Source organism: Desmodus rotundus, chromosome 4 (genome assembly GCF_022682495.2).
Source record: "Desmodus rotundus isolate HL8 chromosome 4, HLdesRot8A.1, whole genome shotgun sequence".
NCBI classification, from domain to species: Eukaryota; Metazoa; Chordata; class Mammalia; order Chiroptera; family Phyllostomidae; genus Desmodus; species Desmodus rotundus.
Window position 1 is genome coordinate 178,878,085 of NC_071390.1, and position 26,873 is coordinate 178,904,957.

At 56.2% G+C, this 26,873-nt stretch overlaps 1 protein-coding gene across 13 annotated transcripts in view; it reads left to right on the forward strand.

The window, feature by feature from the left end:
- LOC112316798 (TBC1 domain family member 14) overlaps positions 1-25,516 on the forward strand; it is a 168,565-nt gene extending 143,049 nt beyond the window's left edge. For 12 of the 13 annotated variants that reach the window (XM_053922481.1, XM_053922482.2, XM_053922484.2 and 9 more), the window contains 11 exons: positions 1,312-1,430; positions 2,510-2,592; positions 4,318-4,435; positions 6,168-6,274; positions 9,514-9,594; positions 11,001-11,095; positions 13,704-13,775; positions 14,368-14,496; positions 17,399-17,508; positions 21,476-21,734; positions 23,005-25,516. In XM_053922481.1, the coding sequence (XP_053778456.1) occupies positions 1,312-1,430; positions 2,510-2,592; positions 4,318-4,435; positions 6,168-6,274; positions 9,514-9,594; positions 11,001-11,095; positions 13,704-13,775; positions 14,368-14,496; positions 17,399-17,508; positions 21,476-21,734; positions 23,005-23,070 (1,239 nt within the window). In that variant the 3' untranslated portion in view covers positions 23,071-25,516. The remainder of the gene's footprint in view (positions 1-1,311; positions 1,431-2,509; positions 2,593-4,317; positions 4,436-6,167; positions 6,275-9,513; positions 9,595-11,000; positions 11,096-13,703; positions 13,776-14,367; positions 14,497-17,398; positions 17,509-21,475; positions 21,735-23,004) is intronic. The other variant, XM_053922483.1, reaches the window with a different exon arrangement.
- Positions 25,517-26,873: the final 1,357 nt, after the last annotated feature.

The window sequence follows — 26,873 nt, forward strand, 5'->3', positions numbered from 1 at the left end:
GTTTGGCTCCATGGGAAAGGGCGTTGGCCGTCTGTGTTCGGTCAGTGGAGGCCACTGTAGCCCAGATGGGACCCCGGGAAGTCAGGGTCAGCTGTGTTGAGACACCCAGAGTCGCACATCCAGATGGACAGGAACCACCCCAGCCGCCCACTCTGTGGGGCGCCCCCTCGCATCACCTGCCTGTTTGGAAATCGTTTTCCCTCGTCGCTTGCAGCGGCCTCCACGGGCTTTTCTGGCTGAGAATAACTGCTTGCCAAATAATCTTACCAGTAGCAACCCCCTTGGCAGCTGGTGTCAATAAAATTCATTTAGCAATTAATTACTTTCCACTCGTGATGCTGCCCCTGTTGTCATCCGACACGGTTACTTCCGTCTTCGGTGCACTACACGTGTGTATGTCCTGTCTCCCCAGCTAGACTGTCTTGTCTCCAGGGAAGGTTCCAAAGCCTTGTCTATAATAGGCGACAAGAAAACGTGGGGTTTTTTAATTTGCAGAGGGCTGAGGTGCACACACGCTCACACCCACAGTTTCCGAAGCCGGACTCTGTGGCACCAGCTGCTTGGCTCTCCTGAACTCTTCTGGTGGAGTGCTTGGAATGTGGGTCAGCCGGTGTGACTGTGCTTTCGTGATCCGGTCGTAAAGGGGCCGCTTGCGCATCTCCAGGCCATGGCACAGTTGGTCATGTAACAGCTTGCAAGGGTGGTTCCATACACAGACGTTCAAGATTTCCTTTTTGGTGTTTCTGGTTTAAGAAAACAAAACAACTTTCATCATCCTTATGCAGAGAATTGCAAACTGTTTCCCATTTCAGTAGAGATTTAGAGGGCTAACAAATATCCTTCAAATGGGATGCAGGGATGTGGGTTAGAGGTCCGGGAGGGGGGCCAGGCGAGAGCCAGCCTCGGCTCTTAGTCTGGCTCTGAGACCCCCAGTGGCTGCTGTAATGATGAGTTAAAACCGAGTGTCTGGAAAACACAGCCCTGCCCCAGGAGAAGCACAGGGGACCCGAGGCAGTGCTTGCGGGCCCTCGTAAAGCGTGGCGGGGGGCTGGGGCAGCGAGGTCCTGGGCCACTTCCCCAGCAACATGGGAAGTCCGCTGTCCTCGTACAGCAAGTGACGGCCTGAGCTGCAGAGCTGTCCGACCCCTTTCCTGGGCAGCTCTTGCTTTTGATAGCGAGAGATGTTTCCAGCCCATGATCCTCGAAATCACAATAAAGGACTGCACAACTAAAAGCTTTCCTGCTTTCAGAAGGGCTTCCTTCTATCAGCGTCAGTCTGGCCTGGAGTTAACCCTGGTTCCTTTGTCCTAGGAATATGAAGACAAGGCGGGACAACCTAGCAAGCCATCCTCCCCAAAGCAGAATGTGAGGAAGAATCTCGATTTTGAGCCGCTTTCCACCACCGCACTCATCCTGGAAGACAGACCGGCGTGAGTCCTGAGGGCATCCGCAGGGCGTTTGCTGTGGGAGACTGTGCGCTTTGCTAACGAGCCACCTTTTGTTAGGAGACGAGGGAAGAAGAATAAGCCGTAGCACTCATTAAAAATGCCGAGTTCCTCTCTATTTCTTTTTTTTAATTTTAATTTAGCATTTACAAATACTTAAGTAACTCTTACAAATTATAGATTGGCTTGTAACTGTAAGCACACACCAGCCACGTACTGGAACCTGCATGTTCTGGGGACGTCCCAGTGCTGCAGAATGAGCAATGCCTGGACCGGCCAGCGGGGTTGTTCGGGGTCTGCAGCAACAGGTGTCCCAGCAAGTCCCTCCTCTGGCACCTGCCTGCCTGGTGGGCTGCACGTTTCTGAAAGAGGGCACGCATTCTAGTTTTTAGATGGGGTTTGTGGTTGCACATCACACGCGCGTGCTTAGAGCTGAGGTGCACGTTCGGGTGTAAGAAACTAAGCCGGCGAGCTGGCTCTGGCCGGCTGGCCCTGTCGGAGTGGCGTCTCGTGCTCCAGAAGGTGGCGGGTTCGATCCCCAGGCGGGGCGCGTACAGGAGGCAACTGACTGGCGTTTCTTGCTCCCTTCCTCTCTCCAAAATCAATAAAAACAAACCCTTGGGCGAGAGTAAAAAATAAGCAAGCACACAAATGGAACAGAGAACAGAGCGGTGGCCCACCGAGCTACTGTGGCCGGCCCGGAGCATGTGCAGCCTGGACGGCACGCGTGCCGTGGGCCTCCCGGGCGCTGCCGGTGTTTGGCTACCCCGGCAGGGAGTCTTTGGAAGCAGGTGAAAAGCACCTGAAGTGTTACTGCTGTTGGAATTATGGGCAGTTGTTGTTTTTTTCTTTCTACTAATCTTTTTACTTCAAGTTTTCCACAATGGGCTCATTTACTTTGTCAGGAAATATTTTTACTTTATGAAAGAGCTGTGTCCTTGTCATCTTAGTGGGTTTAGTGTTTGGTCTTCCCAATTTTTTTAGTAAATAGCGCTTCAAGTTCTGTTTTTCAAACAATTTTATTTGATATTCATAACGGCAAAAATCATTTATTTTCTATCAAGAAACCTCCCGGCGAAGCCAGCTGAAGAAGCTCAGAAACACAGACAGCAATATGAAGAAATGGTGGTTCAGGCCAAAAAACGAGGTAATGGCACTCACCACGCATCCGGACACGGGAGGCAGCACAAGGTTCTGTGTCTTTGTGGGTATTTTCTCTTTCCCATCCGGAGCCCTAGAACCTGAACTGTATTGAATGCTTTAGTGTTTTGAAATTTATAATTTTCCACCAAAAACGTGTGCTTCTAACATCATTCCTAGTAGCTTTACTCAAGGAAATAACGCTTTGAGCTCACGCTGGAAAGGGGACCTTCCAGGGCGGCGGTTCTCAGCCAGTGGCTGCAAGGACGTTCACGACAGGCGACCCCCGACAGCTCGTCGGGGCACTGGCCTCTCCCCAAGACTGTTGGGCACAGGCCTGGCGGCAGCCGGGGCACCACAAGCCGTGTGGTGTGAGTGCATCACGGTTGTGTTACACTTTTTTATCAGACCGGCAAGAAATACATTTTTTGGTGTGTTGCAGAATTTTAGTAATTAGTTTATGTGTGCCATGAGATGAAAAAGGTTGAAAATCATGGGTTTAGGGGAAAAATACCGGATTTGAGAAAGCCTCAGCCTGTAGTGATAGGTAAATCTCTCTCCCTCTGGGCTCAGTTTCCCATATTTATAAGATGTGATGGGATTTGATAAAGTCCCTTGGAACATCCTATGATTTTAGGATGTTTAAAAAGAGTATGTGATAGACATAATGTGGTCTCTTCATACAGTAGAATATTACTCAGCCTTAAAAAGTAAGGAAATTCTCACCCTGGCTGGTGTAGATTGAGCACTGGCCTGTGAACGGAAGGGTCGTGGGTTCGATTCCCAGTCAGGGCACATGCCTGGGTTGCAGGGCAGGTCCCAGTTGGGGGTGTGCGAGAGGCAGCCGATCAATGTATCTCACATTGATGTTTCTCTTTCTTCCTCCCTTCCCCTCTCTCTAAAAATAAATAAGATCTTTACACACACACAAAAAGTAAGGAAATCCTGGAACATGCCTTAACATGCACGGGTGAGCCTCGAGGACGTCGTGTTCAGTGAAAGAGCCGGTCTCGAAGGATGGACAGTGTGTGGTCTCACTTTCGTGGGGCCCTGAGACTGGTCAGAACCGCAGAGACGGAGGGCAGAACGGTGGTCACCAGGCTGGGGGGGGCGGGGGGCGTTAGCGTTCAGTTGTGCAGTTTGGCTTTGGGAAGACGAGAACATTTTGGAAGTGATGTCGGCGTTGGTTGTGTAACATTGTGAATGTGCTTAGTGCCGCTAATTGTATCCTTAAAATGGTTAAAATGGTCACTTTTTTGTTTTGTGTATTTTACTGCAATAACAAATACAAAAGCGTGTATGTGGATTAAATACATGGTGTTTCTCGGAGCTGCTGTTACGCACTAGGAGTTAAGCTTGTGCTGGTAGAGGTGAGGCTAAGCTGGTACTGGCAGGGGCCTGGGCAGGAGTGCACGGGGGGCTGCCAGGGTCTGGTAACGCCTGGTGTCTGATTGGGGTGGCAGTTGTGGGTATGTCTCCTTGGTGATCGGTTGTGTTTTATTTGTATAGCTTTCTGTAGGAATGATACACGGCAAAGGCCTACTCAGAGACAGAGAGCCCCGGAGCGTTCTAAAGCCCACGCGGCAGAAGCCCGTCTGGGAGGGCTCCCACGCCCTCCGTCAGTACCCTCCTCTGGGGGTCGGTGCTGTGGGACTCTGAGAAAAGCCGCCTCGCTCGAAAACGGTGGAGCCCCGTTAACGGACGTTCTCTTGTTTTCCACTGTGGTTTCCAGAGCTGAAGGAAGCCCGGCGGAGGAAGAAGCAGCTGGAGGAGAGGTGCAGGCTCGAAGAAAGCATCGGGAACGCGGCCCTCACGTGGAACAATGAGGTCCTGCCCCACTGGGACACCATGTGAGCCTTGCGGAGCGGGCGCCGCTGCCCCGGACGTTTGTCTCTAGGGTCTCTAGCTGGCAGCTGTGCTGCTTGTGGCCCCAGTGCCGCCTCTGATGAAGTGACCTAGGGCCAGCTCCCCTGCCGAGGAGCTGTCCCTTACCTGTGCTGCGATAGCTCCCCCTATCCTCGTTTAGCTCATCTTCTGCCCAGCAGCCAGAGCGGTCTCTAATGCCCAAGCCTGTGTTGGTGTAAAGTTTGAACTCCTTTCCCTCCTCTGGAGCCTCACCTTTTCCTTCTCCTTCCCTGCGATGGGGCCCTCTCATTGGGAGCCACAGGGCCTTTGCACATTCCCTTCCCGCGCCTGCAACGCCCTTGCCCTGGAGCTCCTCAGCTGGCTCTTCCTTCTTTAAAGCTCAGTCCTCGTGGGGAAGACTTCCTGTCCCAGTGACTGGAGGAGACTCCCAGGATACGCTGCTTTGGTTGTCCTGTGTCTGAGGACAACCCCCAGCGGCCAGTACCCAGCAGGGTCTTCCTTATATCCAAGGGACAGCTGTAGACCATTTCTCCCTGTGGTTCAGGACGTGCAGGGCAGTGTGTGGACAGCAGGTGCCGCCAGGAGCGTGGGTGCCAATCTCCCTTCTGCGCTTGCCCCTTTCAGCTTGAACCACCTGTCAGGATGGGGCGGCCTCCCTCCTGGCACTTACTCGGGTATCAGTCAGCCTCATTACAGAGGCCAGATGGCCCCACTGAGGATGTCCACTAGGAAGACCAGCACTTCCTGGAGCCTCCTTTTCTAGGCAGTGCCTTTATTGAACAGGCTGGGTGTGGTCAGGAGGGTCAGGAAACAGTCTTTTTCTCAAGTGGGACCCAGTAACAAGAGGTGAGGTCCACAGAGGCCTCGGGCCATCTCCCTGTGTGGCTGCGGAACCACCCCTGTCCCCCCTGCACTGGCGGTGCTCCATGTAGTCCCGATGCCGCACCCATCAGCAGCTTCCATGCAACACGCCAGCTGGGAGCCAGGCACCGGGCCATGCCGCTGGGCGTCGGCCACTGACCTCCACAACAGCCTTCCAAGGGGCCTCCTCAGCTCCGTGTCAGCGAGGAGGAGGAGCTCTTCTTGGGGTCAGAGAAGTGTGGAGTTGGAGCCAGGGTGCAGACCTGCTCTGCAGCCTCAGCCCGTGCTCTCCACACTGAGCGGTGCTGAGGAGCACCGGGGAGCCCCTTGGCACCTCTGTTCCCGTCTGTGGGCAGCGTGAGTCTCTGTGTACGACAGACCTCCACAGCTTGGGCAGCTGTCCCCGAGTGCTCCCCTGTGCAGGAGGGAGTGAGGTGCCTGCCCCGTGCCTGCACCTGCAGCTCCACGCAGGCCTCCCCCACAGGCCCCACAGCTATTAGCAGCTCCCGCACCAGTAGGGTCAGTTCCTGCTGCTGCGCTTTGTGCTCTGAAAGTCCCTCTCCCCTTCATCGGCTTAAACCGCTGCCCATTGTTGAGGATTCGGCTCCAGGATAGAGCCCTCTGCCCCTCTGGTTTGTGGCACCTTCTCTGCTGGGTCAGTGTCCTTGACATGCCTGTCACTCTAGGTGCCCAGTGGGGATAGTCATTGATCTCCTGGTCTCTGGAATGCTGGACTGTCAGCCCCTTTGCCATGCTCCTGTGTACACCCTGCTCCCATGGTTTGGGGCTAGGCACACGGGCAGATGCTTCTTCAGTGACAACGAACTCACAATCACATGCCTCCTTTGTGTCCAGGTGGTGCTCGAGGAAAGTGCGAGATCTGTGGTGGCAGGGGATCCCTCCCAGCGTGAGAGGCAAAGTCTGGAGCTTGGCCATCGGCAACGAGTTGAACATCACCCATGGTGAGTGCTGGCCTGATCGCAGGCTCGGGGAACTGCCCCCCATGGGTCCTGGGGCGTCTTCTGTCCTGTCTGCCCTGGTAGGAAGAAAGGAAAGCATTGCCGTGCAGCTGTGACTCTTGAGGGGCCAAGTGACTGTGTCCTCCCAGAGGGGGAGACTGTTGGAGGGCCTGGGCTCACTCCCAGCGCCTCATTTACCTGGTAGCTCAGAGCGGTTGCTGGCCTTCTCCCTGACACCTGCCAGCTTCCCAGAAGAGCCGTGGCAGCACCTGTGGGTGTGATGTCATGGTCGTAGCATCAGTGGGCGGAGTTTTTAGGGCCTCTTCTCCGAGCTCCATAGAAAGCAAGCCTTGATCAGAACGTGAGGGGGAAGGGAGGAGAGGTGCAGGCCGTGTTGGGTTACTGTTGGTTTTTTGTGGCCTGTTTTCCCAGGGAGCTTATGTATAAGCACCTCTAGGGGGTCAACATAGTACACTTGGCCAGGTGCTTGAGGTGCTGGTGGCTTAAGTGTTGACGGGAGGTGAGATCCGGACTCACCTTTGCTGGGGCTGGCTGTCTGTTTTGCCACACGTGTGCGTTCCGTGTATGTGTGTGCCCGTCCTCCGCCCACATGCCCTGCTCACTCCCGCCTGTGCCCAGCACTGCGTCCTGGTGAGATCCAGGCCAGGAGCTCACAGGCTGCAACTAAGTGCTTAGTCACGAGTAGCTGTTGCTTTTTGCTTTTTTCCTCCCTGTCTGCAGGGGACAGAGGCTCCTTCCTTGTCTTTATGTTGTTTGCACCCAGTAAGTGTTTGTGGAGTTGATGGTGGCAATTGAAGGCCTTGAGTTTAAAAGAGATTGATTTGTGTCTTCTCTGTGTACTGGGTTCAAATCATCACGGTCCCCACCCCGTGATGTCCGCCGGGCCAGTCGGCCTGCTCCACCTCAAGTCCCGCCAGCTGGCTGGGTGGGCGGTGACTGGCTTGTGTTGAGAGTGACCTCCTCCGAGCTCCACCTGTGGCTGCCCCACACCTGCCGAAAACTGAACGTCTTTACTTGAGAAGAAGTGTAACACGTAACGCGTGCAAACGCATGGGTTTTGAAGGCGTCCCCAGGAGTAGAGGCTGGAGAAATGGCCGATCCGTTATTCTAGTCCTTGGAAGTCTCTCAGACTGTCAACGACTGTCTGACTGAGCCAGCCGTGTGTCCCGCAGAGGAGTGTGTGCGTGCGTGCGCACAAACACGTTCAGCCGTGGGTCCTCCCCGGTGCCTGCATGGATTCGTTTACATTAACGTCTCCTGTGGACCACGTCATTGATGGATGAGACTAAACAGCTGATTAGTCATTTCTAGGTAATCAGTTACATGTCTTCAAAATTTGCCCAAATCCTCATACTGCCTCATTTTCTGTGAATGGCATCTCTCTTGTATGATCAGCTGCTGGGTGTCGGTTGCCTGCACCATCGTCTGCACTTGAGAAGCGGGGCCTCCCGTCACTCTCTCCGCTCTGTCCCTGGGCCCCGTGCGGCGCTCTCCACGTGGCCGGCCCTCAGGGAGTGTTCGCTGAATGAGCGAGTGGATGGATAAGTGGGTGGATGGATGCCGCCTTCCTGGCTCCCACTTAGTCTCAGCCCTACTGCGTACGTGAGCCAGTATAAGCATCCAGGTGGCTGTGGAGTCCGGATGCCGCGGCCAGGCATCACGTTAGGCTCCTCACCTACGTGTCTTGTTTAACACGGACAGCAGGTGCTGTGGCCTTCTTTCCCTGCTGAGAGAGTTGAACGTCCTGAGAAAGGCCGAGGGGCGGCTGGGCCTGCGGCTGCTGTGCAGTGGAGCCAGGGCTCCAGTGCTAGCAGTCCTGTCGGCTCAGGCCCAAGCTGGGCTCTTTTGTGGGTTTGCAGCTGGAAGCTACCGAAAGTCACCCTGAGTGTACCACTGGTGTTTCACTCTCAGGGGTTTGGGAGGAAGGTGTTCCCTGTTCTGACAGCCCCCCCCACCCCAGCAAGCACACCGGTGAAGCCGGGGATATTCCAGAGCTCTGGCTCTCGCACCTCTTTCACCTTGAGGTGGCAGCATCTGTGCGGTAGCTGTCACACACCTCATTTGGGAGGAGGCTCCCGGGCGTTGGCCCCACAGTTGTTTTCCTTCCTTTCCTGCCGAAATGGTCCAGGCTGAGCCCTCCTCCTGGAGGCCAAGAGCAGTGAGTGGCCCCCGACCTTGCAGCCACCCTGCAGCCGGCGGCTCCACCCTCGACAGCATTGGCATTGGGATGCGCGCTGCCTCCTGGGTAGCGATGCTGGTAGGGAGTCATACTTCACAGTCGTGCAGTCTTCTGTCTGCGGACAGCACAGACTGTCAGCCAGGTGCTTCCCGAGGCCGCAGGGTCGTTAATCCAGCGTTCACTTGTGGGGCACGAGGGAAGGTGGCTTCCAGTTTGGTGGAGTAACATGCACTGCCCGGGAGGCGGGTGTGCTCTGCTGTATTTTCTGGAAGTAGTGCTGGGAAAGGAAAGTGGTGAAAATCCTCTGGGGAGCTGCAGGTGAAGTCTCCGTGATCGCTAGTGGCCCGGGACATCGGGTGGCTGGGGAGCCCCAGAGCCGGAGGCACCGGAGACTGGGGTGGGGGGCCTGGTGGTCTGTGTGGGCTCTGTCCACACACTCCTTCTCCCGGAAGAGCGGGGCGTGGAGATTCCCGTGCAGGCCTGTGTGTAATGGCGAAGTCTGTGAGCATGCAAGTGTGGAGGCGATTTGGGGCGACGTGTGGGAGACCTGTCTGATACTCCTCGGCCACAAGAGTCCCTCTCTTTTGGAGTCTCTGCCAGCTCTCTGTGCCCCTCCCCGCTCCCTTCAGTGCCGCAGGAGTCGCGGGCTTTCTGCTGGCCTCCCCCTGCCTCAGTCAGGTCGTCCTTGGCGGCATCGGATGGTTCGCTCTGGGTGTGATGGCGGGACCCTCGTGGTCTCTCCCCAAGGGGCTCACAGTCTGGTGGAAGTGATGGGCTCGCAGACCAAACACCGCCATTGCCGGGCGGCCTGTGTGGTGGAAGGAGGGGCCAGGCGCCGCGGTGTTGGTGCTTCCTCTGCACGTGGTGAGGCCTTTGAACAACAGGGACTCTTCAGGCTGACCTGGGGGCTTAAGTGGCCTTACTAAGGGCGCAGTCAGCGGTTGGCTGCAGGCGTCCCAAGAGGCAGCAGTGCGCCCCCTGGTGTTTTTGAGGATGGGTGTGCACCCGTGCATGTGATGCTCAGCCGGGGCTTTTCTTCCAGAGCTCTTCGACATCTGTCTTGCCCGAGCCAAGGAGAGGTGGCGGTCCTTCAGCGCGGGCAGCTCTGAGGTGGAGAGTGAAGGTAAGTATGCTGCAGAGGCTGGTGGGCTCCCTGCTGGTCGCCGTCACCTAACGAAGAAAAGGTGCTTAACCGAGGTAGCGCTTGCTGCAAAGTTACAAAAAGCATCATGGAAAAGGGGTTTTTTTTTTTAAGAGCCAACAAGTTTTGAAAAAAGAAAAACTTTTCTAAGAAAGAGAACATACCAGGTCGTGCAAGAGGCTTGTGTCCTTACGTGCTGGAGGGCTGGTTGTGATCACGTGGCTTCCCTCGTTCACGTCTGCGAGAGGAGCAGCAGCCTGGCACCCAGGGTCGCTCAGGCGTTGGCTTCCAGAGGAGCAGGGGAACTGCCTCCCATGACAGCAAACATCGGACTTGCTGGATGATGCTTTCAGAGTCCCCCATAGCACATAAGAATGATGCTCATGTTGGTTAAGTGGTATCTTTTTTGGTTTCTGCCCCTCACTCGAGGATATGTTTATTGATGTTTAGAGGGAGGGGAAGCGGGGGAGAGAGAAACATCACTCAGTTGTCTCCTGTACGAGGTCCGACTGGCCGCAACCCAGGCATGTGCCCTGACCGGGAATCACACCCTTGACCTTTGGGTGCACAGGACGACGCTCCAACCTGCTGAGCCACCGGCCGGGCTGAGTAGTATCTTTTTTCCTGATCTTTTAAGATACCACCTGCATGGCATCCAAAGGCCACAGGACACAGCCCAGGTTACTCATGCGCACTTGGTAGCCAGAGGACGGAGTGCCCACCCCACGGCCACACCGCCTGTGGGGTCTGCATTCGCAGCAGTGGGCTCTAGGCTGAACGACGAGTGCTCTTGTCCGGGGCCCTCGCATTACGGTGTGTGCGCTCCCTGCCTTCGCCTCGCCACCCCGCTCACGCGCGGAGAAAGGCGGTGGCCAGTGAGGGCTGGCTCAGACTCCAGGGAGCGCCTGCTGATGGTCCAGCACTAGGTGGCGTGGTGCGGCCTGTGCTCACTCTTTTCTGGGTCACGGTGAGGGTGCGTGTATTAAAGCTGGGGGCAGTAAAACACGTAAGGGCTCAGCACAGAAGAACCAGCATCAGAGTCTAGGCCAGGCTGCCTTTGTTCACGGGGAGTCGGAGAAAAGGGGATTTGGGGACAACTTCAGGATCTTAGCTGGGGACAAGCTGCCAGCTGCCCATTGCTCTTGGGGAAGGAAGTGGGAAGGCGGGGAGGAGAAGGGAAGGGGAATGGCGTGGGCTGCTCCCCAGAGGGAGAGCACCTGACATTTGTCCTTAAAGTAAGGAGCTCTACACACCCTTGGTTTGAGTGGTGACTCAGCCCACGCCCGTAGGAAGAACCTTCCGGGTCTCATGGCGGTAAGACCACGTGGCCCTTGCGTGGTGCCGCGTGCTGCCTCTGGGAGGCGTGATGACTCTCCATCTTTTGATAGATGCCGGGTTTTCAGCAGCGGACAGAGAAGCCAGTCTGGAGCTTATTAAACTGGACATTTCTAGAACATTCCCTAACCTCTGCATCTTCCAGCAAGTAGGTGGTTGATTTGTTACTTTCAAGTGTGTTTGTCTAATAGTCACGGATGTGAAACTGTATACATTTGTCATCACGTTTGGAAAGTATGTGGGTTTTTTGCAGGCAGGAGTGGCAGGGGGAGGGTGGGTCTTGGTTACTACATTGAGACTTTCAAAAACAAGAGTAACTGAGCTTCCCAACTAGTACTTGATGTGGCCATATTTCTGCCTTCAAAGGCAGCTCCGTCCTCTCGAAGTAGACGCACCAGGAGGCCCTGGAGGCTGCCTCTGCGGTGGGGACCACATCCTCGGAGGACGGTCTTTGTGCGCTCCAGTCAGGGGGAAAGGGAAATCCGTGCCCCCTGTTCGCAGGTGTCTTGTTCGACCCTCCCGTGTCCGGTGCGGAGCGGCCTTGGCCAGCTCCGCCCTAAATAGTCCCGAATGTGCCCCGTCTCTGTTCCCACTGCCTTTACGGTGCTCGGAGTCTCATCTTTTGCGGATCACTGCACCTGGCCTCCACGCGTCTCTCCTGACCCCTCCTCCTCCTCTGTCCAATCACCTCACTGCCTCCAGGGTGACCTTGGAGTCCCCCATCGGATTCTGCCTTGCCCTTGTTTCTAGCTCCAGACCTGATAATGCTAGGAAACCAGAAAGGGCAGTGGGGTGAATGAGGACGAATCAGTGATTGGCCACCTAGAGTGAGGCAGGACATGGGGAGTTTGACACGTGGGCTTTGCAAACCCTGGACGTGGCCAGGCACTCTGACAGCACGGAAGAGTAAAGGCTCACTCCCCTGGTGGTGTGACTGTGGGGAGGGGTCAGGGCAGGGTAAGGAATGGTGTTCCTGGGGAAGCGGCTCTGAGGCTGCGCTTGGACTAGGCTTGAATGACAGTCTGCCAGAGAAGGGAAAGACGTTCCAGGCAGAAGGACTTGGATGGAAGCATCAGACCACCGAGGGGTCGGGGAACCCCCAGTTCCTTTTGAGGGAGAGCCTCGCCGACAGAGGGGACAGAAACTGTACAGTCCCATCCCACGGATGCTCCTTACTCCCCGGCCACTCCGTGCGGACTGGCAGCCAGCTGCGGACAGTCCTGCTCTGGAGGACAGAGTGTGGGGGTGGGGCTTTGGCCGAGAAGGGCTGTCAGGGCACAGGGACTGGTCCTGAGGGGGGCAGTGCCCTGCCGAAGCTGAGGGCCAGCCTTCCCCATACCTGTGACCCAGACGTGCTCATGGAGCATCCCTTGGGAGCTCAGCTTCATTGACTTTGGGAGTCACTGGGTGATTACCCTGCTGTAGAAAGAGGAGCAGCAGCTTAGGGTCCTCTTCCGAGTACGGTTTGGGGCAAATGGCTTTTCTCTTTCCCTCTGGGCTCCTTTGGGTGACTCTCCCTCCGTCTATGGTTCCCACAGTTCCACATTTCATAGGGGTGCGATGTGAAAAAACGGGGGTGGAGATTGGGGAGACATGAGCCGTCCAGACCTACTGTGGGCATTTAAGGAAGGCGCTGTCATCTCCTGCCACCACCTCTTCACCGAGGAAAGGACACGCAGCGCCCAAGCTCGAAGGACACCAGCACAGTGGCGGGAGCTCTGTGAGGCTAAAACACTGAGTTCCCAGAGACGCTCAGTGCAGCGCCCTTGATTTCTCGCTTGGCCTTGGACCAGGTACCCCCTGGTAACAGTCGGTGAGGTCACTAGTCCTCAGGTGCGCATTTGGGGCTGCCCCCGAGGCCCCTCCCGCCCCCCTTCTGTCCCCTCTAGTCCTGGCTGTTCTCTTTTACCCTCCCCTTGCTGTGCTTTCTTCTTTGTTCCTCTGTGTTCCTTCTGGGTCAGAATGATGGTTTGGGCTGCACGCAGTCCCCTGTGCTGCGGCTTCCTCCCAGCCACAGCCCAAGCGCGCTCTGTGTCCCGTGCTGACTGCCAGCACGTGGAAGGCATGGGCGGTGGGTGTGGGGGACTGAGCCAGCCCTGTCACGGTGTCTTCAGACACGCTGGCATCCGTGTGAGGCGCTTCTGCTCTCTCTGTGCTCACTGAGAGGAGGACATTGCAGCACCTCCATTTTTAGAAGGAGTGACGGGGACAAGTGGAAATCGGGAGGGATGGGGGATCTGGGGAAAAGTTCCGAATAAATGGAGGCTGTTGGGACCTAGGGTTTGCAGTGTATTTCGTAAGCTGCCATATGGGAAACCAGAAGAAACGAGGCAGCAACAGGGAGGGAGGGAGGGAGGGGCCCAGGGGAGGGGCACAGCTGGGAGGCCGTCAGGACAGTGGTTAGCACTGACCTGCTTTGGACAGGAGAGCCCTTGGGCCCTCGTCGCCCACTGACCTTCAAAGGGGATACAGTTATGCAGCAAGAGCCATGTTAAGGGTATGTTTCTAGCGAGGCGCTCAAGCCTGACCCGCCAGCTTTTTCAGAGCAGCTGGGTAGATCGAGTTGCCGCCTTCCTGGCTAACTGGGTGGGTAGTTCGTTTGCTAAGTTCCGCAGTGCCCGTAGAGCTGCTGGCACATGCTTGGCAACTGGCTCCTCCTCCGTGCGCAGCGGGTGTGGCGGCGGTGGCGCGCAGAGGTCATCCTGAGCACTAACAAGACCTCTGCATGTGTCCTTTCGGTGTGTTGGTCCTTTCAGGGCGGCCCGTATCATGACATGTTGCACAGTATTTTGGGCGCTTACACTTGTTACCGACCGGATGTGGGCTATGTAAGTGAACCTTTTCGATATTTTACAATGTTACCGTCTAAAGAGAAAGTTAGCGTAGTGCCCGGCGTATCTTAGCGGCAGGTGTCCAGTTGAACACCCCCGTTTTTGGTTGAGTAGGAGAAGTCCCCCGGCACCAAGTCGCCTGTTCCCGTGTAGAGGAATCGCGCAGACACGGCCACTCTGTGGCATTTGTCACATTGTAATTCGACTTGATTTTCGTTTTTTGCATGTGTTTTTTTCAGCATTAAAGGAAAAAAAAGCCTTTAGCAGTAACCATGTTAAAACCGCGCTGCTGCTTTGTCTGCGGCTTAGCAGATGTGTGTGCGTGGTCCCCGGTCTAACCCGCTGTTAGACGCACATCTCTCGGGCGCAGGGAACTGCAGTCTGGGGCAGGATCTCAGCTGGCAGGTGCCTGGGGACGTGGGGGTGAAGGAGAGCAGACGGGGCAGCTGATGCGGCGCGGCAGTGCGTCCTGGTACGGCAGGTCAGCGTCGAGGTCAGCTCAGCTTTGGGGGGCGGCTGTGGGTGGGGGGCTTCTCGTCCACCAGGCAGGCTGGCTGCGAGTGTAACGCGCCCTCCTCTCCGTCCTCAGGTCCAGGGCATGTCCTTCATAGCCGCAGTGCTGATCCTGAACTTGGACACTGCAGATGCCTTCATTGCGTTTTCCAACCTTTTGAATAAACCCTGTCAAATGGCATTTTTCCGCGTGGACCATGGCCTTGTAAGTACCCCTGTGTGTGTGCCCTGTGTGTGCGCCTTCATACAGCAGGGATGACCTAGTCAGTCTGTGTTTTCAGTGGGAAAAGAACACATGTTCCCTCTCCTGAGAGGGATTTAGAATAACCAGCACCATAGAAGGTGGAGGGTTATTTGGGCATTGTGTCGACTTTTGAAGACATGCGGTTAACAGACACACGTATGAACTTCTGAGTGCACTTTTTCAGAAAGTATTTCTACAAACATGCTCTGCGCATGAGGGGGCAGCTCCTGCAGAAACACGCACACGGTGCGGGCCATCTCCGTGCTTGTGTCTGCTGCGTAGAACGCGGCGTGGCTGAGCGCTCCGGCTGCTCGCAGGCACACTGGACGCTGCCTGGTGTGGCGCATGCTCCACGGACCAGGAGACGTGCTTCCGGCCCACTCCGTCCTCGGACAAGGCGGCAGGGTGTTCAGGGCGCTCCTGCAGGCCCTGGGGGAGCAGAGGGACTCCTTTCACTCAGTCCCCTCTTGGTGCCAAGCGGTGTGCACAGCGAGGGCTGTGGCCCAGGGGGCCCCACACGTGCTTGGCGCGGACCGGGAAGCGAGGCTCAGGGTGCGGTCACCTGTTCACGGCCCCCAGCTGTCTGGGAAAGAGCCGAGGTCCGCCCCTTTGGCTTCCAGAACCCCTGTGCTCTGTGTGGCCCAGAGGAGAGTCACCAGTAACAGATGCGTCATTTTTTGAATAACCATGGCCTTGATCTGCTGACAGAGTGGGCTGGGAATTGTCACCGGGACTTGAAGAGCCAGGCGATCTGATGGTTTAGGTCAGCTAGGGAATTTTCCCTGCTTGATGTCTTCAGGGCCCCTGGGTGCTTCCTGCTCAGGCAGTGCGTACTTGTTCTTAAGCACTTACACTGCTGCTCAATGGGGGCTGTCAGGGCAGGGTGACTGGGCAGAATGCTTTCGGAGGAGATTTGGCATTAAGTGTCAGTAGCGGTACTTGGCATTGGTGTGCACCTCCACTTGTAAGAGACTGAGAGAGTCACTGTGTGGACAAAGCATCATGCGCAGAGCAGGTTGTCACACGATCATTTGTGACTATGCAGTAGCAATTTAAAGTTACGCTTCAGTGTGAGAGCAAAAACCTTTACAGATGCGGTTTGGGGAACACAGAACAGCTAACTGAAACCCAGGGGTCCCCTCAGCACAGTGGCCACCTTTGTGAAGAGCTGCATGACAGAAAAGCCCGGAAGACAAAACGCTGACCTTTTCCCACGTGTGCCAGGTGGGCTGTACGCCATCAGGCTCCCAGGGCAGGCTGTGGACGGAGATGTTCCGGCACCAGTGGTGTCGGCAGCTGCATGCAGACACTGCTCCCATAGTCAGAATGTGCGTTTCACATGTAATAAAGTGATTTACATCTCAGTAGCTCTTCATTTTGAAGATAAGACCCCAACTTTCTCTTTGGCAACAAACGAGAAGAATGGTACTTAAGAATTTTGGCGCCCTGGCTGGTGTGGCTCAATGGATTGAGCGCCAGCCTGCAAACCAAAGGGTCGCCGGTTCAATTCTTAGTCTAGGGCACAGGCCTGGGTTGCGGCCCAGGTCCCCTCTTGGGGGCGCACGAGGGGTAACTGTTTCTCTCACACGGTGAGATTTCTCTCCCTCTCTGTCTCCTTCCCTTCTCTCTCCAAAAGAAAGTAAATAAAATCTTAAAAGAAAAGAACGTGGCCTAATTATTAAGGGAAAATCATAGCACTGTAATGTTGATTGGACCTTTGTTTGGAACAGGTCTCTGAGTAGGGTCAGTGTTGGCACTGGCTGCGGATGCTGTAGGTGGGGCTCTCCCGTACCTTGGACGCAAAAATGTCCTTAGACATTGTCATATGTCCCCTGGGAGGCAGAGTCCACCTGCCCCATTGAAAGCTCTGGTTTACGGGATGGCCATTCACCAAGATGAGCAGGCAGCACCTGAGAGCTGCGTCTGCCCGCCCTCCTCCAGCCAGTGAACGTGGAACAGACCCGGCCGTGCTCCTGTGAGCTCGTGCCGCACCCAGCGCAGTAGTGGCTGCCGCTGCTCGCCACGCCCCTGCCCCTGCCCTGGTTTCCCACGGGCCCTGTGCGTGGGTGAAAAGCTTGTGCTGGTGAACCAGAGGTGACCACCACTCACTTCTCCTTGACCGTTTCCTCCCTTGCTGCCTCCTGAAGCCAGAGCGGTGTTGCATAAGACACCAGGGTCACAGCCCCTCGGGCATGCTCAGCTTGGGTGGCAGACGTGTGTCTACCCGGGTAATTCATTCCTGGTTCTCAGAAAAGAGTGCGGCCCAGTCGGGTGGACGTGGGTGCAAGTCCCGGCCGCACGGGAGTGCTGTGTTCTTACCACGCAAGTTGGTTTCAGCTTTCTTGTTCATAAGTTGAGGACACAACGAGGTGCAGCGAGGGAGGTTGCTGTGAAGACCGGTGATTGTGTTGGCAGGCGGGCTCGGAGACACTGCAGGCTTGGTTCCCGACCACCTCTGTGAAGGGCAGTGCGGCTGCGCCGCAGGCCCCAGCGGTCTGGTTTCCCAGTGCGCGCAGAGTACTGCTGTTCACCCTGGGCTGCAGTGGGCCATGTGCACAGCAGCGTCCCGTCTGCAACGGTGCGCCCGCCTTAATTACTGAGCGCTTCACTCTAACCACGGCTGGCCACCCTGGGAGCCTGCAGGCACAGTGGAGCCGACAGAATGCAGGGCCACCAGCTGCCAGTCCGTCAGCAGCCCAGGGTCTCCCGGCGTGAGCGCGCAGCGAACCTAGGGGCAGAGATGGCCTGTGCACCCAGGCCCGACTGCCCCGCCCAGAGGGCGGAGCTGTGCAGACCCCCCCTTGCCCGTTGGAAGTGCGTGCTGGTAAGGCTTTACCCATGTCTTTCACGTTACCCCCCCCAGATGCTGACTTACTTTGCTGCATTTGAGGTGTTCTTTGAAGAAAACTTGCCGAAATTATTTGCTCATTTCAAGAAAAACAACTTAACTCCAGACATCTACCTGATTGATTGGTGAGTCTGCGTTTTTGTGTTCCGAGTGCTCGCTCCTCTCCCGTCCCCGTGCCCCTCGATCCTCATGGCCGGCGCCCTTCAGGGCTCAGCTGCCCGCCCCAGCTGCCCGAGCGCCCGTCCTCTGAGCCCTGGCACCCCAGGCATCCGCGGTCCTGTTGGCTCTTCTGTGTTACTGTCTGTGGCCCGCTGGTCCTTCCGAATTCCTTCAGGGGAGAAGTGGTGTCTTGGGCCTCGTCGCTGTCACAGTGCCATTTGTCCATTTGTTAAACGTGGTGTCACTGAGCGCCGGCCCTGTCTGTGCTGGGCGCTCTGCGGGGACCTCGAGCCCGGCGGTGAGCAGGACAGACAGCTTGCCGTCAGGAGCACCTGTCTAGAGGGAGACACGTGCCACGGACAGCTGTACAGCGTGAGAAGTGCTTCTCTGAAGCCAGGCTTAGGGGTCAGAGTGCACAAGGTTAGCACAGGAGCCGGCGCCAGGGCCTGGTGGGAGCGCGTGGTGGTGCAGAATTAGCAGGGTGAGAGTGGTGGCTCGGTGATGTGGGGGCCTACAGTAGAGGTGGGGGTGGCAGGCCAGAGGGTGGGGGCCAGGTCCCGGTGCGTCTTGGATGCTGTGCTGAGGAGCTTGGGCAGAATTACAGGGCCCAGGGAAGGCTTTGGACCGGGGCGAAGATGAAGGTGGGCTATATCCAGAGGGAGTTTCAGGTTGCTTGGGAGGCAGGGGAGCCTGGAGGCAGTGACAGATTAAGGGAAAAGCGCAGGGTCTGTACTAAGACTGAGAAGTGGGTGGAGATGAGGGGTGGAGAGAGTCTGAGAGAAGACAGCGGCGGGTGCCCGTGGCGGCCTGTGGAGGTGCAGGAGACGGCCGGGGGTCATCGTCCGCTCTCCAGTGTCCGGCTGGTGAGGGGCTGCAGGGCCACCTGCTTTGATCAGAAACACAGGTGGCCGATGGGTTTGGTTTTGCACCCTGTGATTTTGAGGTTCCTGGTGGACACCTAAGTAGACAGGAAGATAGGAGGTTCCTGAGAGTTCTGGGGTGGAGCAGCTCTTCATGCAGAGGTGGGTGTGGTTGCCTGAGGAGGGGGTGGGCGTCACCCCAGAGAGCATGGGTTTTGGGGAGCAAAGTGAGCAGTGTCTCAGGTCACTGTGGATGCAAGGGTGTGGTTGTGATTCCAAAGCCCGCAGCCCAGCTCAAGCCGCAGTCTTGCCGGGACTTGCCTCATGGCCTCAGTGAGGCTGCCAGCCTCTCCTAGCCTGTTCCCTCGTCCACCGACCTCATCACAGGGCACTGTAAAGTGACCGCCCCAGCCCCTAACTTACATAAGGGGCAGTGCGGGGACACAGGGGCCGTCACTCAACCAAAAGGCCTGTGTGGGCTTCAACACTCGTGTGCGCAGTAAACCTGAACTGCTGGCAACAGCTGGTTTAGGGGTTTTTTTGGTTTTCTTTTTGTTTTTTCTTTTTGCTCACTTTCTTTAAGAGATAGCAGGCTTACTCGTAGAAGGTAAAGGTTTGACCCTTACATAGAGCAGACACGTCTGTGCCCACGGGAATGAGCCTTTGGGTTCTTGGCACTTGTTTCCTCTGTCTTAAATCCCGAGACTGCTCTGGCCCCACGGAGTTCTTGCTGGGAGCGAGGGCTGGAGGCGGAGCTTGTATCTGAATCCACAGGGCTGGTGGGTGTTGCTGGGCAGTAGCACGCATCCGGCCGAGATGCGGCCCGGTGGGGATGCGGGGCTGGCCGGCCTGCTGTCTGTTCCAGTCTGAAGATGGCTGTAACCCGCGTGGGGCGCGGGCCCCGGATGCGTGTTTAACTGGCTGCAGAGCTTGCACACGTGGCCTCTTGACGTGAATCAGAACACCTCCGTCTTACAGATGAGAAAATTGAGGCTCAGAGGGGCTGCCCAGGGTCGTCTAGGGAGCTGAAGGGCAAAGCGGGCATCCGGGCCCAAGTCGCCTGTGCCCTTGCTGGTGCGCTTCCCCACGAACTCCTTTCTGGGGAATTTTGTCACAAGGCATCGTGACCCTCCTCAAGGGTCCCTGGCTCAGGCTCCAGAGATGACGTCACTGCATCGGTGATGTGCTGGGGAGCACAAGGCAGGGGCCAGCCTTGTCAGAAATGCCAAGGGAAGCAGAGTGCAGGGCTTCTAAGTGACAAGGAGCCTCGGGGCCGCCCTGCTGACACCTGGTGATGTGAAGTGTCAGTGCCTGTGAGTGCTGCCCTCTGCGCCTAGATGAGGCCGCTGCGGGGCTCAGCCTGTCCCCGGCTGCTCCAATCAGGAAGTAAAATGCTCGGCTGCTTCATAGAGTAAGGATGGAGTGAGGTGTTACCTGTTTGCGGCCCCAGCACAGGGCGAGGGCCGCAGCAAGCCCTCAGTAAACGTCTGAGTTGAATCGAGCACAGGAAAACATGCCCTCATTAACTCCAGCCTGCACGTAGAGCTGATGTGCCGTGATCCCGGCTCTTGGCTAGGTGCCAAGAGTTAGGTGGAACCTCAGATCAGAAACAGGGTGGGCAGTGGGGGGCAGTGCAGGCGAGCACGGGTTCCGCTCTGGCCCTGCCCTGGAGCTGCCGTTGCAGAGACTCTCCCCCCACAACCCGGAGATGCCGCCTCCGTGGGAGACAGAAGCAAGTGCGGGGCTTTGTGTGAGCCCCAGGCCGGGGGGCACAGGCAGGAAGGAGCGCCTGGGTGGGACGGGGGCGTGGGGGGGCAGCACGGCGCTGGGCTGTGCCCCCCAGCTGACGGAGGAGGGCAGGCTCACGAAGGCCAGCTGGCTGCCTTCTCCCCTGGACTCTGCCGGCGGGGCGCTGAGGCCAGGCAGGCACGCTCGAGCCTGGTTGCGCTGGGGAGCGCTCAGGATTGTTTGTTCTGCAGTTTGCTTCGTGAAGATCACAATTTTTGAAGGGAATACATGTTCGTGTTTCATTTATTCATCTGATGGTCTACATTGTTAAGGTCAGTTTCTTGTAATCCAAAGTCAGTTATTTGAAAAGATTTACTTTGTTCATTGCTGACCCCTACTGGGAGAAAAGTGCACAGCAGGGTTCCCCCTGTGCGGTCCCTGTGCAGGCTGAGTTGTGAATTTCTGTGCACTGTTTGCCTCCCACCCCGGACTCCGAGTTCTCTCCACGGTAGCAGCCTCGTAGCAGGTGCTTGATAAGTGCTTGTTACACCGAAAAGTAATCACTATCAATAACTCAGAAATCGTACTGTGCTTGAGATTCTGTGTGAGAGCCAGTAATGCTGTCTCCTGCCATTTTTACTTTGGCCTTGTGCTCCCGCACTGCCAGCGCCCTCTGTATGAGGGGAGGCCCCCAGAAAACCAGAGTCATCTTCTGCAGGGCGGCGGGCCCCTAGTGGGACAGGCTTCTCCCACTAGGTGAGTGTTCTAGGAATCATCTGCATCAGTGTTCCAGCTGGCGTTGTTGTGAGAGGCTGTGTTCGGCTTCAGTGAATTTTTTTGAACTCTTTCAACATGTTTGCCCATTTCACGATGCGTGATTGACAAGCGCACCTGCCCACACCACCCTGAGTGTTCAGCAGTTTTTGACCAAAAACGGCATGACCCCCAGGCCCCACCCGCCCTGTTCACCCGCTCTCGCCCTGAGCGACTCTTTTCTATTTCTCCTGGTGAAAAAAGTCCTCACAGGGAAACCTTTTGCCATCGTGGGAGAGATGAAACAAAAAATGCCAGAAGCTCTAAAAGGCATCAAAACCGACGGGTTCAAAAGCTGTTTTGAGCAGTGGGAAAAGCGTCTCGATAGGTGTGTTGCGTCACTTCGAAGGTGACTGACGTTTAAACATGTGGGAATAAATACACACTTTGGTCTAAATTCTGGGGCTGCTTTCGTCTGCCCTCGTGTGCATCTGGGCGCGAGGTGGCCGACTCGGGAGGGAGCACTGGCAGTGGGGCAGTTGCTCTTGCTTTGTGCCGCCCAAAGCCTGAAAAGCTCTGCCTTCTTCTCTAGGATCTTCACCTTGTACAGCAAGTCTCTGCCCCTCGACCTGGCCTGTCGCGTGTGGGACGTGTTCTGTCGTGACGGGGAGGAGTTCCTGTTCCGCACGGCGCTGGGCCTCCTGAAGCTGTTCGAGGACATCCTCACCAAGATGGACTTCATCCACATGGCCCAGTTCCTCACCAGGCTGCCTGACCACCTGCCCGCGGAGGAGTTTTTTGCTTCCATAGCTACAATTCAGATGCAGAGTCGAAACAAGAAGTGGGCTCAGGTACGGGGGTGTTTTGTTCCCTTTCCCCTGCACGGGAAGGGGCTCAGTAGGGTAATGTAGGAAGCACCTTGTTCAGAGGCCCGTGGAGGAAACACCCTCCCCACAGAGGTTTTTGTGCTGGAGACCTGGGTGTGAGGCGCAGCGCTGCCAGGGTCTCGGGCAGCCAGTGCCTCTCCGGGTCTCTGTTAGACGGAGGCACCGGAGGCACCGGGAGGTCAGAACTCCTGGTTTGGCAGTGGGTGCTCTCTGTGTAGAAGACAGCGTTCTGTAACCCGAGCCCCCGCACCCTTTAAAAGTGCCGGAGACAGAACGCAGCCAGAACTCACACTCACGGAGCCCCTCCTCCCGTGGAGGCAGGGGGATGGCGTCCTGGGACAGCGGTCCTGCCCCAGTGCACCTGGATCATGTGACCACCTTCACTTTCCAATATGTGTGTCAGCGCCTGCTGATCTTCCCTTCCATGCCACTGTCCTCCCCGCGGTCCCCCCACACCCGTTCACACACCCCGTACCCGCATACAGCCCTGTGCACACCCACCCACCCACATACAAGAGCACGTGCCCACACCCACATGTCCACTCACCCATGTGAACACCCCCACATGGGTGCACCCACACACAGAGAAAGGATTAAAGCTAGATCTGACATTTTGTATCTTGCATTTAGGAACTAAGTAAAAATTACTGGTTATCATTGGCTGGTGTGGCTCAGTGGATTGAGCACCGGCCTGTGAACCAAAGGGTCACTGGGTTCGGTTCCCACTCAGGGCACATGCCTGGGCTGCGGGCCAGGTCCCCAGTTGGGGGTGAGCAAGAGACAACCAATCCACATGTGTCTCACACATTGATGTTTCTCTCCCTCCTTTTGCCTCTCTCTAGAAGTAAATGAATATAATCTTTAAAAAGTAAAAGAATTAAAAATAAAGGTATTAACTGAGAGCAGAGAGAACAGAGCTAGCTAATTGCTTTGGGAAAGCGCAGGCAGGAGCGGGCCCCCAGTGTTGGGGCGGGGAGGACGGGGCAGGGTGTCGGGGAGAGCCCTGCAGCCCCATCCGGATGTCGGTACTGTGGCTGGTAGGATGTGGTCGGAGGACCTTGCCCAGAAGTGGTGTGGTGGATCTCCGTGTTAGGAAGGTGAGTCTGAGTGAGGTGTGGAAGGTGGGCCTCAGGAGCCGCAGAAGCGGGGGGCAGAGTTGCCACGCAAGCCTGTTGGGATCCAGGTTCAGCATGTGTTGCGGGTTGCCCATAGACGTCTCCCCTGTGATCCCCAGGTGCTGACTGCGTTGCAGAGGGACAGCCGGGACGTGGAGAAAGGAAGCCCATCTCTCAGACACTGAGGTGCAGGCAGACCCTCGCCGGGCACCGGAGCAGACCTCCCAGCATACCCGTGCCGCTCGGGACAGACACGCTGGCAGCTGAGGACAGGGGCTGTTGCCGCGTTTGGTCCCTGACACTGGAGTTGGCCTTAAACCACACAAACAAAACTTGGAAAGAATTAAACCGAGGCTTAGCCTTAAGAAGCTCAGTGGAACGATGCCCCAGTGCTGGCCTGGCAACCACTGCATACTCTGCGTGGTTTAGAGATAGGGCGGCGGCTGACTCCCTCCTTCTTACTCCAGCGAAAGTTATTAAATTGTAATGCTTTTCTGTCCACTCCTGGAAAGGACGCTACAGTCTTTCTTAGCCGAGGTGCAGGGGAAGCGGTTTGGGAGACCTCAGAGAAGTTCTTGGCTCATAGTTCTCTATTTCCATAGTCAGGGGTTGCTGATGTAGTCGTCGAGGTGGTCTGGACCTCAGGACACAAGCCCGCCTGCCAGAGACGCAGCACGGGCGCCGCCCCGGGGGTGGTCGCTGATGCGCTCGTGCACCACCCCAGCGCCCTCGGGCTCACGTCTGACCACGCTGCCTTGCCAAGGCCACGGCGTGGGGGCCTGTGGGAGCCCCATGCCCCGGAGGGTCTCCCTGCCCCTCTGAGCGCGGGAGGAAAGTCTGGGGGCGGGGGCTGTGCCCACAGAAGGCCCAGGGCCACAGAGACAGGCCCAGTGCTGATGCAAACGGGTGGAAACAGCCTTCCTTGGAGTCTGAGCCGAGGAAGCGGGAGCTGACACCTGCTCCCGGCCCCCGCTGACTGCTGGCGGACCTCTGGCAGCACGGGGCGGGGCTGCTTGCTCCCTCGCCCTCACAGAACGCTGTGCTTGGCACCTGGGCGGCAGCATCTGCCCCGAGTGCCGGTGCTTCCCTCCTCGTGCATGTGGCATGAAGGTAGACTGTTGGGGGCACTGAGAGGACAGCCACAGCCCCTTGTGGCCCAGACAGTCTCGTCATGTGCTCAGTGTCTGTGCCTCGGCCTTCCCATTCTGGCTGGTTTCCCCAAGTTCCCTAGCACCTCTGCTCCAGATTTCCTCAGGAGCTCTGAGAACTTTGTATTGAGAACTTCGGTTACCCAAATTCAAAGACATGGGTGGCTTGGCACAGAGCGGTCTGAAGGACCAGCACATCTCTCAGGAAGCGGGTTGCCCCGTGCCGGTCTCTGGGCGTGCCAGGCGCACTGGTGTCGGGGCCCCTGGCAGCCCCGCGGTGGGCCGCTGTGGGACCTGGCACTCTCCAGCCCAGGGGCAACTCAGGGTTGGTCCTGTTTCTGACATGGAGATTGCCCTCGGCGTTCAGAGTGTGGCCTGCAGCTAGGACAGCTGCGGTGGAGGGTAAAGCCTGGCTGTGTGTTACTTTTATAGGTTTTCTACTTACGCCACATCTGCCGGTGACACCTCCAGGGGCAGTAGCCAGCTGCCAGGCCTACGGACAGCCTCACGTCTGCTATCCCGGTTCTGTTCTGTGTGTGCTTTCCCAGAATCCCTGGTCCCCTCACCTCCCTTCTGCATTCTCCCGGGAGGCTGCGGAGCATCATGGATACCACTTTCTGCCTCAGCCTTTAGACACAGTCTCGCCTGACCTCTCGGAGGAGGGTTCTGTCTTCCCCGAGGTCTTGGCGCTGACATAGCCGGTCCCCGACACCGCGATGCTGAATGTAAGCAGACTGAGCCATTCCTCGCAGGTGCGCCCGTGTCACTCTGTGACGTGGGCTTCTGCTCCTGGAAGACAGGCATGGTTCCTTACTGTCCGTAAGGATGCTCCTTAAGTTGGGACACAGAGTGGTGCAGCCGGGCAGTGCGTGGGCCGCTCAGAAAGCTGCTGTGTGCTCCCACCCAGCCCGGAACGTGGGCTGTCAGTGTGCGCCTCCAGGACGGAGCCGCATGTGCGATAAGTGTTTGGACGGGACTCCATGTCAGTCTGGAACGCTGACCGAGTCTCTGGTTCCGGAGAGGTTTTCGTGACCTGTTCAGGGACCCTGTGAGGGCTGGCTGGTTTGTTCTGTCCCCTTCAGACACCAGGAAGTTCTCGGTCCCCACCCAGAGTCACCTGGCCCCTTTCTTTGGAGGGCTGCTTGAGCTGGACGTTACTGGGAAAACTGGAGTGGAGGACGAGGCCGCAGCCCTGGGGAAGCTGCACTGACCCCTGGGCAGCCGGCCTGGTCCACGCCTGTCCCCACCAGGCCTGGAGTCTCATCTGGAAGCGAGTTTCACTTTAAAAGATTCTTTGTAACTGCTCAGTTTTGACTATTTTAAATAGTTTGCTGATAGAAAGTTCCTGATAACACTTGCTACATACCATGTTCTAATTGCTTGTACAGCTAACCTTTTATTTAGTAAAGTGTATCAAACTAGGACTTTTTCAATTGTAAATACATGGTTTTATTAAATAAAAGTCATGTAAAATTGTTATTTATATTGACTGTTGTTTGGTTTATTTATTTTGTTTCAAAATACCTTACGAGTTTACTTACTTCATTTAAGGTAATATAAAGAGCTGTTATCTTACGTAATGAAAGGAAATAATTAAAGCAAAATACAAGCAGAGTAACTTTATTCAAAGCAGAAAAAATTGTGCGTTGTTTGGTTTAAAATTGAAGTTCTCACCTTCTTTTCCTTACGCATTTGTATGTATGTGTGTATGTATTTTAACTTACTGGAGTGACATTGGTTGGTAAAATGTTATAGGTTTCAGGGGTACAATCCTATAACATCATCTGGATATTGTGCTGTGTGTTCCCCACCGCAGGTCAGGGCTCCTTCCTTCCCCATCTGTCCCCCGCACCCTCTTCTACCTCCCCCACCCGCTTCCCTCCGGTCCTCACCGTGCTGCTCTCTGTGTATACAAGGGGTTTTTGGTTTGTGGTTTTTTTTTTTATTTTGCTAATCCCTTCACCTTTTCTACTCAGTCCCACAAGCCCTGCCTCCCCTCTGACAGCTGTCCGTCTGCTTTCTGTGAGTCTTTTCTGTTCTGTTTATTTTGTTCATTAGATTCCACATCTGAGCGAAATCGTCTGGTGTCTGTCTGGTCTTTCTCTGACTGGCCTATTTCCCTTAGCACGAGGTTCTCCGGGTCCCTCCGTGCTGTCGCAAACGTAAGAGGGCCTTCTTTACGGCTCAGTAGGGCTCTTCCTCTGTGTAAATCCACCAGAGCTCTTCTGCTCCCTCCCCCACTGAGGGGCACGTGGGTAGCGTCCAGATCCTGGGATTGTACGTGACGCCGCCACGGACGCAGGGCGCAGGTGTTCTTTCTGATTAGTGCTTTGGGCGTCTTCAGGTAAATTCCCAGCAGTGGGAGTGCTGGGTCAGAAGGCAGCTCCATTTTTAATTTCTGAGGCACCTCCGTACTGTTTCCACAGTGGCTGCCCCCGTCTGCATTCCCCCCACCATCGCACCGAGGGTCCCCTCCCTCCACGTCCTGGCCAGCGCTGGTTGTCTTGTTAGTTTATTGACGGCCGCCACTCGGACTGGCGTGCCGTGACGGCTCACTGGGGTTTGACTTGCGTCCCTCTGGGATTAGTGACGTTGAGCATCTTTTCTTATGTTCGTTGGCCATCTGTGTGTCCCCTTTGGAGAAGTGTCTCTTCAGGTCCTTTGCCCATAAAATTTAAGTTCTCACCTTGAAGTATGGCAAATACTTGGAACTTGATGCTGTTTCAGAATTTTAAATTTCACTTTTCATCAATGAAATCAAAGGGATGGCACAGTTTTGGTAATTTGGTCAAGGGGGTTGAGAGTTTAGAGCGTCCCATCTAAGCTGAAAGGGAGCCCCA